Raw genomic sequence first — 15,236 nt, forward strand, 5'->3', positions numbered from 1 at the left:
GTGAGCAAAGTATTTTCTGCATAATTCTTTAGTTCTCCTGTGAGGGATAATACTGCAACCCCATTGTCTACCATCTCCCATCTCCCTTATTTTCTTGTTGGTGCAGGTGAAGCCTGTGTGAATCTGCACTGGCAAGAAATCAAACTGTTCAGTTGAATCTAGCTACATTTAACATAATCATTTACAGCAGATCTGGTGCTATATAGCACTATGTGCTATGGTCAAAATGGGTATTTAGAGCAGTGATTCCATAAATTGGTTCCTCTCCTCTGCACAATCTGTAGTTATAGTCTAAGATTATAGTATTTTATGTAATATAAATACTATATAGTACTATGATGTTCTGTTGGTTCTAAGGATTCCTAACATCTTTCTGTTGCACTGAAATAAAGATGAAAAATGATGGTGTATTTGCAACCAATAGAACATGAATACTTTCTGTTTAGTAGCATAATGAAACTGCTAAATCAGGGTCTGATTTTGCCTTTACAAATAGAGTGAACATGTTATTACAGTTTGATAATAATGCAAGTGTAGTTTATTCTTGACTGAACTTGACTGTAGTGATCTACAGAATTTTTTCTATTTATTCTGAGATCAAGGTTTGCTATGTGTATTCATAGTTATGTACTTAAATATTTTCTTGAAAACAGCTTAATCTTTAACACTTCCAAGCACTCATAGTCCATCCTGTCTGTCCTCCTTCCCTCCCTCAAGAATGTGTACTGCACATATATGTATGAAAAATAAACTTCCCCACTGGCAAATAAACCCAAGAACAATGTTGCTAGCAGCTGTTGTGCTTAAAGCCCAGTTGAGAACACTGTTCCCTTATGAGCTCTCAATGCTCTTCTCAACATCAGTAATCAACGTGCCAGGACAATGTATTACAAACTCAAACGCCCAGGCCAGGAGACCACAAAAGCTCCTCTGTCTTGTGTGGGGGAACTGAAAAGAGGCTTTCACAGTGCTGGAGAATATGTTGGCAGACTGTGCCAGTTCAGAGCCCTCACTGTTCCGGAAGATATTTATGTACAAGAAGGGCAAATCTTGTCTAATCCTTGGTTCAAAAGCTACTGTAACTGTTATTTTTTAAAAATGAGAAGAATCATATGTATGTGTTGAAGACGACAATCAGATAATTACAGCCTGTTCAGTGACTGAGAAACTGAAAAGCTCTTTGTGCTCCGTCCAGCAGGAGAAGGACATCTTATCTACTCTTACAAGTAAAAAGCAAGATCTATCCTTTAAAAACAAACATAAAACTGCTTCCTCCTATTTTAAAAAATAGCTATTTCTGTAGTCATTTTTGCAAATAAAAAGTTATAAAACCAAAGAGTTTGATAACAATGGTAGTTTTTCTCAAAGATGAAAATAACAAGCTAATAAGCACCCAGTTCTTCGATTTTCCCTTAGGTTTGTAACTTTCAAGTTGTTGGGAAGAATTAAGCCTCCATTGGGTAAAATGGCACCAAAGTAAAACCAAATAACTTCTCATTGCATTGTCCATCTAAAAAGGAAGGTTTCTACTCGTTTATTTTAGGAAGTTTTGCTAGATAGCAGTGGAAGCACTGACCAACAATATGTCAGAGAGAGGAAGATCAGCTTGGCATATAGAATACTGTTTTTTGTAATTTTATTTTAAATTGAATTACATTTATTACAGCCCAGTTATATTAGCAGAGATTTAAACAAATGTTTAAAGCTAACAAACTCATATAATTAATCTCTTAGCTTTGCAATTCTTTTATCACTGATATTTTCAGCTCAGACTAAACTTGCTCTTTTGCATTACCCAGATTCAAAATCAGTCATGTTAAAAAAAATACAAAAATGTCTAAAATTTCACTTTCCAACCTCACTTATAAGAATAATAAAACAACTGAAATGCTGTCATTAAAAAGCCATGTTGACATGATTTACAGCTGTACAAACTGTTGTTTAAAACAAGCATTACAGAATAAGTGATCAAAGCCATGCTCAAGATTTTAAGAAGTTTGCCCACTACCCATAAGTATACTTTTCTGGCTAAGTTACAAATAAAAGCCACTTTGAAAATGTACTCTTAAATTCATCAGAATAAAAAAAAAAGCCCAAGTTACTGTGCCTGAGAGAAAAGAGAAAGCCATATTCTGTGGTGCATACTCATCCAGATTCCCAGAAATGCTACAGGTTTCCTCGTTTTTGATGTGCTTGATATTTGTCTAAGACCTGCACAGAAAATTAGAAAGATATCCTGCACCTAACGAGGTGAACAATCTGCATGCTCAAAAAGCACTGAGTATTTCTGAGTAAGGCAACTGAGGCAAAGTATGGCTTAAGTGCAGTCTGGTTAAGGCAGAGTATGTTTTTGAAGCTGTTGCTTCTTCTGCTTCCACTTCAAAGCACTAGTGCACTACAACATGTTTAAGAACTTTGGTTAAAAAGACCTGGTGGAGCTGGTTCACAGAGACAAATCTAATGGAATTCCTAACAATAAGCTAGACAGTCCCTCAAAAAAACCTTTGTCGACTTAATTTTCTAACAGCATTCATTCCAAAGCTCCACATGTATGTATGTGGAGCAAGCAAACATGTTAAGCACAGCTTTCTCAAAATACCCACCCCTTATTTGTCCCCTGCAAGCCACAGCTCACAGATGTGGATCAGACATCATCTGAAATTTTAAGTGAGTATAGCAATATACTGGCCTAGTAATTAAATCAGGTCTAGTCCTACCCTTGCAACAGATATAGAATTATTCCTTTATCAGGCAAATTTCTGCACAATATTATGCTTACCTTAATCTAAAGGAATTTCTGTGGTATTAGTTTGGCTTATTAAGTAAAGGCAGAATTTGGCCCATTTTAGTACATTAAAATAAACTGATCCACAGCTTGTTTGAATAATCAATTGATTAAAGAAAGTAGATTTCTTTCTTAAAATATTAAAGATTGGTAGCACTCTACTGTATTTACTACTAGAAAAGCCCCACTCATCTCATTTGGTCAGTTTACAATTATCATTTATCCTTTCCAGTGCTAAGAATTTCTAGGTTATTCACAGAAATATATCAAAGCTTAAGAAAGTGTAACAACAGATGCATCATATTGTTTCATAAGCTTATGCTTAAAAATACTAGGAAGTAGCTGAGCTCTGATCATTCTTTGGCTTGAAGCTGGAGTTTCGTTGGAGAGATCAATTCTTCCATTTGTTGGAGTCCCAAGCCAGGAACCAGCCTGTGAATGTTGGGGGTTCATGCCCCTGCTTCACAATTACAATGGGGGTCCCCTTATCTCTGCCAGAAGGATCTGTTTCAATATAGCGTTTGGCTGAAAGCAGAGAGGAAATAAAACATGTAATATATTAGTTCATTCCTTTGGTATAAAAAATACATTAAAAGCCATAGTGAAAGAGCCCAGGGCTACTATAGTACAATGTTCAATTAATTATTTCAAAGGCAATGAAATGATCAGGTAATTGCTGATTTCTCCCAGCTGGCAGTGAAGGAATTTTCCATGAAGTTAAAAGAGAGGGATTGCTATTCTGATCAGTTCATTACAATACAGCTAGGTTTTGGCTCTTCAACAGGAGAAAGAATTTGCTGGTGCTGTGAGGATACACAAGCTTCTCATTTCTCTCATGTGAAAGGCAGCGTAGTTTCTCTTGACATCACAACGTGGCAGTAGTACATATCGGAAACATAGCCGGGTAACCCCAGCTGCTCCAGGGAAACAGATGCAAGCATTTTCAGCACAAACTACATCAGAACGGCTCAGCTATGTGAAGTCACACCAGAGGTGACGCACAATTTTTCAATCTCTTGATTACTTACTACTTACTCCATGTAAATTGTCTTGATTTGTTATGCAACTGGAATTTCCTCCTGCAAATTTAATTTAGTGGAGGGTGGCAGTGTAAGGACTTGCTCGCATTCCTTTCTCTATATACATTAGTGAGGGTGGAGCTCAGTTGGGACCTCCTTGTAAATTCTTTCTCTTTTCAGTTCAGTTTCTTTTCATGGAGCTCTACTATATATTTTTTAAAAAGCTCTGCAGCCTAGTAATGCTATATTGATTAATTTTATCCTTCATAAACTTACAGAGTTTTAAAGCACATTTAAAGGCAAAAATAATAATTTTTTTATTAAATCCTAATAAGCTCAATAACACTTCTAAACACTGTAAATGTAACTACATCTCTACATCATTTCTTCTACATCATATTTTTCTCTTCTTTAATTAATATTGATGCTACCTCAGAATTCTGCCAAATTGATTTGATTTACCAGATTTAACGGATTCCTGTCGCTCAGTTTCATTAGCATCCTTCCCAATCCAGACAAAAACCTGCAAACAGAGGAAAGATACAGACCCAATGTTATTATAAGGAAGTTGTGTACAGCTGGTAAAGTACAAAATAGTTGATTCCACTAGGAAAAAGAATATACACTATGAAAAGGCTGCAGAGATACACAGCTCTCACAAATCACAACTGACGTTTTTTTCTCCATCTGAAAGACCGTACTCATGTCCTCTGATATCTCACTGCTCTCTATGACACTGGAAGGCTGGACCTTTATGTATTCTGATGAAAGGAAATCTAATTACCATTTCCATGGATGTCTTTTACAATTTGCCCAGGAAATTGCCCTTTGGTTGCAGGTATAAATACTGTCTCTGGTTTGAGCTCTGTGTGTGCACCAACATTTGTGCCCCATGATCAGTGCTTCCCCAGGCAACTGCTAGATAATGCACTGAAAAACCCAACAACCATAACCTTGATCTACAATACCCCACACACACCCTTTTCTTTTTTTTTTTTTTCTTTTCTGCCCAGAATCCTTTTGAAAACCTGTTATGTGCCCCAGACTTCTTTTCTTCTTACTTGAGTCAGTATGTCCCAGCTACTTTCCAACCAGGTGTTCCCCCACCTTACCCATCACTCCTTCCCACATGGGCCTTGGACATTCCTTCTCATTTCCAAAAACCTCAGCCTTTTGTTCCTTAAGGTTTAGGCTGAAGAAGACAAATAAAGCATGGGATCTGTGGCCTCCTCCCCTTTCCCTCCAAGAGGAGAGGAAGGGTAGAGAGAATACACTGTGAGAAACAGATGTGCTCTCTGCATCCACAGTGAGTTTGTCTGTCATTCAAAAAGCTCTCCACATTTCCAGTTTTCAGTGAACCTGGGAAAGGATGGAGATTGTTTCTGTCATCCTCCACCCAGTTTCTAGCATGAAGAAATTCATGTAAGGGTCTAGTGTTTGTCCTTTTCTCTTCTAAGACTTTTTGTAGGTGCTGCTGCTGCATGTATTTTGTGGCTTCTAAATACCTTTAATGCAATAATATTTTTTAAAAAATTAATAAATTGTAGTGATGCACTATTGAGAACCCTTCCAGAACACTGCTGGGGCTTATACTTTTGCACGCTATATTGGTTTAAATAGGAAGTACCTTACATGGTTTCACATTATGCTTGGAAATTCAATCATGCATGTTCACACTAGCACGTCATATAGCTCAAAAAATATAGTGTATGGTATAAATTAAAGAAAACAAAACAGCTTCCATTCTCACAATGTGGTTTTTCCTCCCATCTCATGAACTAAGTGGTTAAGAATAAATTATTCTTGTTCTCACAAAAAGCAGTGGTCAAGTACACAGCTCACCTGATCCCAAACATCCAGCAACATGACATCATCTTCAGCCAAATCGTCCTGAGTGAATTCTCCAGGGACCTCCTCAATCTAAAAAGGATATTATGTTTTGAGGGTTGTTTTGTTTTTAATGATTTATCAAGGTATACAATTTTGCACAGACCAAAGTTATTTTTAAAAGGATAAGTGCAAAGGCTAGTGAGCCATTCTTTTTGCTCCTAAAGGATCAAAACCAAATCATATAATGGCATGTCCTATAAAAGCAGCTCTCAGTTTTGTAGAATTGGTAGGATTTACATTGTAATTGTTGACTATTGTTAAGTTGGGACAGAGGTCTGCCAGAAAGAGGAGACAGGGATGTTTCCATAGAGCATCTTGAACCAACCAACCAAGCTGACATCAGCTGATATGTTCATGCATCTTACATTCATTAATAAGAAAAAGAAACAGCTTTGGTTTGCGGTGAGTGAGCTCCGTGATGAAATACACACACAACCAAGCTTCCCAGTCACTAGACAATGCAACATCACAGCTGACTAAGCCACTGAGGATTAGCGCCCAAAGGAAAGACAGACTGCTTGCTTCTTCCAAGAACGAAGAGGATAGGAGGGCAGTTTAATATTATTCTGTATGAGAAGGGGAGATAATAATGTAGCTAGTGTTTCCTACTTTTAAAGAATTGCCAAGGCTTTGGCTATGCATGGTCGTGTAGGAGTGCTAAAGGAACGATAAGCAGAAGATGCAAAAGACCTTCCTTTTCCCCACCCTGTGTTACAGCGGCCAGAAGGTCAGAATGGTCTGATCTTCCTCTTCTGGGACCTCTAATGGTGGTGACTCAGTTACTAGAGAAATGCTACAGGAAAGAGGGGATTTCTCAGAATTTGGAGGGAATTTAAAATAAAAAGCAAGTCCATAGCTCCCAGCAGACTATTAAAGAGAGGCTGGTTCCTATTAGTGTATTTCACAGGAGTATTTTAGAAGCTTGTTAGAAGAATACACTTTACTACTCTCATAAGATTTTAAAGTCCTTATTAAAGGATCCTGTTTGTTTTATCCCTTTCCAAATGACTGGGCCATGCTTTAAGGAGACTGCAGATGATAGGCAGCTACGTCCCCTGCCTAAAAATCAGTGCATCCTTGCCAAACAGTGACACAGTGTTGCCCTCCCAGAATACGGTAAGTAATTAAGCCTGAATCACAGACTTAATACCCACTGAATAGCTAGCTCTGGGTATTTCTGCCAAGGAAATAGGTCTTCCTACCTCCTTGAGCACAGGCCAACACTTTAAAGGCATAATTACACATCTTAAGTCTCTAAGGAAAATTTCAGACTGATAGGGATTTTTGGCAAGCAACATTTCTTTTCCTCACCACCACTACCAAACACGTAAGAGGCAAGGCACTGACCTGCACTTTCTCAGCAAATTGATAGCAATCTGGCAAAGCTCTGCAAGAATTAAATTGCTCTTGACTGGGCAAGAACCTTATATTTTTGCATCTGCAAGCCTATAGTTCCAGGCCAGAGCAGGCTCTGCATGCAAACTTCTGCAGTATTAATTATTTTGTTCATCCACTGCGTTTGAATTGTTTAAAGCACGAAATGTCAACTCTCTAGCTCTTGCCAAGAACAGCTAACTAAGCCAGATCCCCAAATTAATTTAATGTCCACTGAGGCAAAATATATCAGAAACTACAAAACACTGAGGAAAGTATCCTTCAGATACTTACAATAAATCTACCTGTCTTATTAGAACAACCATACAAGCGAGGGGGATGATCTTCAGCCTTTGTCAAGAGTTGGGATGAAGTCTGATATTTTTTTTTACCTCCAAGTACTTTCCAGAATTCCTCTGAAATACACAACACATAATTTATTCACCACTGGATTTAACATTTTGTGTTTTACCTTGTTAGATATTGTTTCAGGAATCCTCAAACAATCTATTTGCTGTCTCAAAGATGAAAGCATTTTCTTACAGTGTTTCCTGCAGTTCGTCAAAATAACAATATAACTTGCAAATCTAGCAAGAATCATAGAACCATAAAATGTCCTGGGTTGGAAGTTCCAGCACCCCTGGGCAAGGACACCTTCCACTAGACCAGGTTGCTCAGAGCTCCACCCAGCCTGGCCTTGAACACTTCCAGGGATGGGAAATTCACCAATTCTTTGGGCAACCTGTTCCAATGCCTCACCACCCTCACAGTAAAGAACTTTTTCCTAATATCTAATCTAAACCTACTGTCTTTCAGTTTGAAGCCATTTCCCCTTCTCCTGTCACTTCATGCTCTTGTAAATAGTCTCTCTTCATTTTTCTTGTAGGCTCCCTTCAGGTACTGGAAGGTTGCAATTAGGTTACCCCAAAGCCTCCTCTTTTCCACATTGAACAATCCCAATTCTCTTAACCTTATCAATGTGCTTTCTTTCCCCCCTCTTAGACACTCAGGATAAAGAAAGGACCTCATTCCTCTGCAGCTCCGGCCACTGTCCTACAGACTTCCAAGGCATTGCATTGCTCGTGCATCAGCCAGTTCTGGATGGATCCCCATGGTAAATGTCAGGTTGGATTCTCAAAGGCAGAGTGTGAGCATATGCTTCTGCCCACAAAATATAGGATTGCAAAAACCATTTAGACTGTATCACCATGCATGCTGTGTATTCTCAGCTGTCTATTAGCAGCTACATGACCTCATACTAACCTGGTTCCTGGCCTTCATTAATCTTAGCAGTTTGGCATTTAAGAATGCTGGCAATGTATTGAGCTCCTTGTTCCTCTTCTGTGTTTGCTCCTTTTCCTATCCAGGTGTAGCCAGAGTTGTTTGGCAGTTTGAGAACAAAGACATCATTGGAGTTTAGTGACGTTGCGTCAACATCAACCTAGATCAAAAAAGAAATTCTTTTATTCTTCAGATTTTCAAATAATGTAATGACTATTTTGCATGTTTACATAAAATGTTTAGAAGTGTTAATCAGCTATGCTTTTGGTCTTCATTTTTTCCCTAGTTTTATACTGACAAAAATTAGAGAAGAACTTAAGACAGGGAACTGACTGGCAGGGAAAACTTAGGACTGTTTGCAGTAGGAAAGACTATCTCATAAAAGAGGACAAAGTCTATCTCCTAGGGGCTGCTGACTTCTTGTCTATTCCTTGTCAACTGACTGTCAACTGTGTGTATTCTTACAGTTTCCTCTGAATGATGTAGCTTGGTTGCAGCCGGTTACAGCATATTCTCTTTGGCTTATTAGATGGGTTGGTCACATAGAGCAGTGGATTGGATTTGGAGCTCTGTATTCTTAGCAGTTGTGACTACCCAAAAAGATTTGTCAGCGAGGCTCGTGGGGAGCAGTTGGTTTAATTAGCAGGTGACCTTACCTCTGCAATCCTAGTAATGGCTGCCAGGTTCCTGCGGATTTGGAAGAGTCGTGTGGGTGGAGCAGGTTTCTGACCTTCCTTCTTGGATGTCCCATCCTTGTAGACAATAAGTGGTTTGTTTTTGAACAAGCTCAGTAAATGTGGAGGCTCTTTGCCTTGACTGACTCGGATCTGTACATATGTAAAGAAATGCAATAAAAGAAACAAAAGGACACAGGTGGTTATTTTTGGTCTTTGTTGAATAGCATAGGGGATGTTAGTCAATAATGCTATGCATGTCAGCACAAATGAGAAGCGGCAAGCTGAGAAGTTCTAAAAATATAGTTCCAGACATATAGAGTCAGAGTATTTGTGAGATTTTTTTGTCAATCATGCTGACACAAAGACAAGATTCAAACTTCTAACATAACGTTTAGCTAATTAAAATGGCTGCTAAGAAGAAAATCACTCTTTTTCAGAAGAACTGTCATTTCATAGTGTTTTATACAATGACTTAATTCCCCTGAAAAACTGTCTTGGAAGCTTAGGTACCCTGTATTTAAGCAGAAGAGAATGGTTATTCAACTTATTCATTATTTTCACATGTATTTTATCTGCAAGAGGATGAAAAAGATGATCATAAATCTATCTTCCAGAGGATAAAATGGATGACAAAAATGGACTTCTATTACAGATGCACAAGATGCTACTGCCATATAAAAACCCACACTGCACTATGAAGAACAACTGGTTTTAGGTCAATGTATGATAAAGGTTATTTGTACACAACCATTAATTCTTCCTTTAATAGTACCACCCGCCAAGGTGGCAGGCTGCAACTCCCTGTCTTTCACTCCCAGAAAGAAAGAGTAGGAGAAGCGGAGAGCCCCTGTTGAGGCCTGGGGCATCTGGGAGCCGGGGTGCCCAGAGGGGCAGCTGCAGCTGGGCAGGAGCAGGTGCTTTTACTTATTTCCCAGGTGGATAGACTGTCTGATAAGGATAACAGAGGACACATACACTTGTAGATGACAAAGTGCATCAGGATTTTACAAACAGGAAGAAAAAAACAAACCACAAAAAAGCCCCAGTAACAACCCAAACAAACCCGAAAGAAATCCCAAATTCAAACACTGCTGGGTGAAACATATTCCTGCAAGCCTGACTTTTTAATGGTGATTTGTACTGTCGTGCCATCTAGTGACCATACAAAATAGCACACTTAAACCTTTCAAATACTGCTGATACAGACGTTAAGCACAGGTAATATATTCTATTTATTTGCATAGCAATGCACACATACATAAATACATAGGTGTGTATATATGCACTTATGTATACGTACACATGTACATACATACATATATTCCTAAAATCATTGCAGGCTTTAAGTGCTTTTATGTATCACATCTATTGCAGCTTTAACAGAAAGACTTTTTAGGCACCTTACTATTGCAGTTGTTAGTAGCAATATTGTTATTACTATAGTATTAATATTAGCCATAGGTATGAGGCAGGACCATATTGTGCTGGACTCTGTCCAAATATAGAACACGTTAGGAATATTTCAAGCAGTAATTACCTAGAAGTGTTCTAATCCTTCCTTAATATAATTTCATTCATAAATCATAACTGATTAATGGCTAAAAGTATGGTGTACCATCTGAATTAAGTGTACCTGGGTGGGTAGGGGAAGCCTTTTACTTTTGTATTTAAGAAATGGAAATCACAGAATTATCTCCTGCTGCCTATAAAGTCTCTGCTTTTCCCTTGCCATCTTACAGCTCTAGCTTTTCTGCGAAAGGAGGAGACCTCGTGTGTCCTCACCTACCCATCACTTCTCACAAGTGACGTAAGGAGAGCACATGCTAGTCAAGCTAGGGACTAGCTTATCTCCTCATGCCTTTTAGTTGTCAGTGTCCTGTGCTTTGCCTTGCACACCCCATTTCTGCACATAAGGAAGTGTATTTCATGGAGCTGCAAGCACTACGGGATGGGAAAAACCCAAGTTACCTTCCTCACTGAGGCAAGGAGAAATCAGACCCTGTTGCACAGTTCCAGCAGGCTTTCCTGTTCTGGTGGTCATGTAGCTTTCATATCTCCTAGTTTTGTCCCTCTAAAAGTCAGATGTCTTGTCTGTGCTAAATATCACAACTTCAACCATCATCAAAAGGAGACAGGGGAGCTCTCATAGGCTCATTGATTTGTCAGACACCTGCTTCGGAGCAAGTTGCCCAGGAGGATCTTATCATTCAGTCTTCATCAGTCATGCACAGAGTGTGTAAATCTAGGCAGGACTGAAACCTAATTTTTGAACAGTGAAAGTCAAAGGAAGGAAAAGGCAGTTTTAGGTTTCAGTCTATCTGTGTTCTTTTGAACACCTGCGTACAGAAAGGATCATTTAAATGGGAAAACTTAATTGACTTTAAAAGGAGCCAATGGTGCTGGTCTTGATATAGACCACAAGCAATTGACATTTATATTTAAGTCTTTAAATGCAACCTCTTCCTTTCAATTCTCATTGAAATTTGCATATATCACATGCTCTGTTGATGCTGAATTTTATCCAAAAGACACTAACCTGCACGGCCTGATCATTCAATAACCGATCCAGCTGAACAGTCAGAAATGCAGATGCAGTCAGTTCATCTTTTGTAGCATGTGCTCCTTGCCTGAGGAAGACAAGGAGAAAGGCAATGGTTAAGTTCAGTTTCAGCATCACCCAGAGTTTATCCTGCATGACCAAGCACAGTGAACAATCTTGCACTTACACATGGTTCTACTCAAAAGGACAAAAAGTCAGTATAAAATAATATCCATGTGCTGGAGGTCTGTGCAAAGGCAACCAAACATACCACGTGTAGATGATCTGCCCTCTGGGGTAAGTGTAGAGGATAATGTAACAGTCACCCCCATAGAACTGTCCATATGTCTCAGGTCCCACAGGAACTCTGCCACTGCTTTCCACACGCCAGATCTGGGGAAACAGGAAAGTCACTGGAGAATGCTGAGCTTCATCCTGAAACTCTCCATGAAGCAATTTACTGCCTCATCCCTTGAGTGACCTTTGTTATATTCCCAAGTGTTGTAGAATAAAACCAGGAAGGATGCTTCATGAAGTAGACAGACACACCCTGTGCCCACCGAATGAATGAATAATGACCATCAACAATGGATTGCAATATACTTTCTTTTGTCATGATCTTTAGTGGCACACAATCACCTCACAGTGCTATGCTGAACCTATTTTCTTAACACCTTAAGGTGACAATATGACACGAAGGGCTCAACATTATTATTCATCATAAAACTATCATATCATTTTGAAGAGGCATGCTACAGTCAGATAACACACTGTTAGGCAGATTTCTACAGCCCAGTTCAGTTAACAACTCCTCTCCAAAAACATACTGCTAAAATTGTACAGAAAAAAATGCTTCAGATCTAAGCTGCTTTGGCTCAAACCTATGAACCAACACAAGTGTGAGGCCAGAAACCCAGAAAACAGACCAATGAGTAAGTATTCATCCCTTCTTTTTCTTCCAGAAACCTAACATGCAATCTGCATTTGAAAGGCCATGCTGATACGATGCCATGCCAGCCCTGTATAGTCCAAAGAGAGTCCTGAAGTGGGATATGGACAGATCTAGAAAGGCTGTACAGTCATCTTTTTTTCTCCAAATCCAGGTTACCCAAGAGACACAGTAGGGACAAAGAAGGTTCCTCTAGAAACCAGACTGGATATATACATAAAGACATGTGAATTTCTGACTCCAAGGGCAAGTCTTTCCACCCCAGATTTCAAGCTGATATGAGCTAGAAGTTTTTCTCTAGGCTAAGGATCATGTTTAAAGTACATATTTATAATGTACGGTGTAGAAGGGGGAATATTTAATATTTCTGCTGTTTGATTTCTATCGATGACTGGTACGTCCTTCATAAGCACAAAAACATAATCCAGCATACAGCTGAAAGAGATTCTACTTCAAAACAACTTTTTTGATGGTAGAAGTAACAGTCTCTAATGTAGTGCTACTCTAAACAACAGGATAAAATTAAAACACAGAGTAGCAGCTTATCCCAGTAGTAGTAGCAGAACACATTAAGTAGATAGGATACAATTTAATACAATACAAAAATTACCTCTACTTTCCCTGAACCGTCATCTACCATGTTATGCTGGGCAGCCATTTGTGGAGACTCATGTAACTTGGTAGCATCAAATTCAATCTGCTCAATTTTAGCCACTCTCTCTGTGACACATACTTTGCCAAACCCATCACTTTGATCTTTATCCTTCCAGTCTTTGAAAAATTGTTTGAAAATTGGCGTTTCACCTCCTTCAGGAAGGACTTGAATCTGAAATGAAGGGAGACACATGAAATGGAAGGAAAGTTACTCAAACAGAAACTTTTCTGAATTATATGTTAGTGAAATATTGCTCTTATGTCTTTTATTCCCATAATTTTTATTTTTTTTTTATGACTTAAAAACAAAGTCTTTAACAGAGCTCATGCTGTCCTGGTATCACCTCATAAATAGATCACACCTGTGTGTTGGCAGGATAATTCATCTGCTGTATGAATTGTTCAGCATTCTTCATGGCAGCTTTTCTCTCTTGAGGGTTAGCATTTTTGCCTGATTAAAACAGAAGGATAACAACACATGAGAAAGGGCAATGAGCTCACAAAACCTGCAAAAATAAGATGTCCTTGAGCCAGGTTCTCTTTGACATTGCTCTTTCCTCAGTCTTGAAAAAAACACAAATGCTGGATATAGCATGAGCAAGAAGATTCACACGAAGTTGAATGGCTGAAACAGTACCTCAGTAGCTTTGAAAACAGTTAAATTACATGTGTGTGTGTGTGTGCGTGTGTGTACGCGCATTTTCTAACTCTTCCTTTGCTGGGCTCCAACATGGTAAATAAAGCTGCCATCCAGAACTGCCTTCACTTCTCCAGGCAGTGCCACAGTCTGAGTACTAGAAAATTTCATTTTGTCTGGATGGGCTGTGCAATTTACCACCACCCTTCCCTATCCACTGCTCCTTGCTCAGCCTTGCTCAGTGTTAGACATCTCTGAAAGTCCCTGTGGGATGACACTGAGTATTGGGTCTGCATCCTAGCTGGCTGTCAGTGACTATATTCCAAAAAACTCTTAATCTGATCAGATGCCATGATAAACTATACATTGTATCCCATATTGAATGAGACTGTTACTGAAGTAATTCACACTTCTCAGCATAGTGGTCTGAAGATGTCCAGCAGAGATGATAACTGCAGTCTCCCATGCAAGGGTGAGACTCAGAGTCTAATCAGGGTTTATCACACATTACTGTTACCAGCAGTAGCAAAGTGAGGATACACACAGAAGCAAAAAGGGACACAGCCAAAGCACCTAAATTATATTTTATTTATTTTATGCCTGATCCTGTTGGCTTGGTTCTCCTAGGAGCTGTAACAAGGAGTAAAAATCAGGAATCAGGGATTCAGATAGACCTTAGGCCATCTGAGCATAACAGTCCCAAAATATTTTCTTTTTAAGGATGTTTCCCTAACCACAAATGAAGTTTTCAAGCAAAATGCTAACAATGCTTCCTGGACTGACTTGAGAGTCTTGACAAGGGCATCAATAAATTATAGGCTATTGCATGTGGTAAAACAAAATGCAAATGCCAGAGAATAATTAATACACTACCTCAGACAAAAAACAAAACAAAACAAAAACACCCAAAACCCCCCACAAAAACAAACAAACAAACAAATAAACCCCCCAAACCAAACCAAACAAAACAAACCACCCAAATATTCAGCACTGGATTTAATGGCAGCACCACTACAGACCTAATTCCCCAGTAGTAGTATTCTTCTCCAGGGAAACATTCAGACAAAACCATTGTAGACACTACTACACATACTGATGAGACCTCAGAGAAATATTTACTAAAAAGAAAGAAGTATCAAAGTCTTGGAAAGCTCTTACCTTTCCACACAAAGATCTTCCTGGCAGCACCATTGTCCAAAATGAAGCACTCCTCAGACAAAAGCATAGCCATAGAGAAGGGGTTTTCCTCTGCTATCACAGAAACCTTCATGGATCCACTTGCATCTGACACCTAAGAAAGCAATAATTTCAAATTTAGATCAACCCTGGCTTTTATAACCAAATTAATTTCTGCTCCAAAAATTACCATAAAAATCAGTTGCCAATCCTACATATATGGCTATATGAAATCTGTGTACTACTGGAAAGTAA

The 15,236-nt window shown here is 38.9% G+C and overlaps 1 protein-coding gene across 1 annotated transcript in view; it reads right to left on the minus strand.

Moving 5' to 3' along the window:
* Positions 1–1,507: 1,507 nt before the first annotated feature.
* The window catches only part of SCIN (scinderin), a 50,420-nt gene continuing 36,691 nt past the window's right edge, over positions 1,508–15,236 (minus strand). The window contains exons 6-16 of the mRNA XM_050332660.1: positions 14,964–15,096; positions 13,531–13,619; positions 13,125–13,340; positions 11,837–11,958; positions 11,563–11,653; positions 9,006–9,176; positions 8,332–8,509; positions 7,363–7,484; positions 5,647–5,724; positions 4,267–4,327; positions 1,508–3,310 (exon numbers count right to left, since the gene is read on the minus strand). Coding sequence (XP_050188617.1) covers positions 3,177–3,310; positions 4,267–4,327; positions 5,647–5,724; positions 7,363–7,484; positions 8,332–8,509; positions 9,006–9,176; positions 11,563–11,653; positions 11,837–11,958; positions 13,125–13,340; positions 13,531–13,619; positions 14,964–15,096 — 1,395 coding nt within the window. The 3' untranslated portion in view covers positions 1,508–3,176. The remainder of the gene's footprint in view (positions 3,311–4,266; positions 4,328–5,646; positions 5,725–7,362; positions 7,485–8,331; positions 8,510–9,005; positions 9,177–11,562; positions 11,654–11,836; positions 11,959–13,124; positions 13,341–13,530; positions 13,620–14,963; positions 15,097–15,236) is intronic.

Source organism: Myiozetetes cayanensis, unplaced genomic scaffold (assembly GCF_022539395.1).
Source record: "Myiozetetes cayanensis isolate MyiCay16 unplaced genomic scaffold, myiCay2020 scf1, whole genome shotgun sequence".
In the NCBI taxonomy this organism is placed as follows: domain Eukaryota; kingdom Metazoa; phylum Chordata; class Aves; order Passeriformes; family Tyrannidae; genus Myiozetetes; species Myiozetetes cayanensis.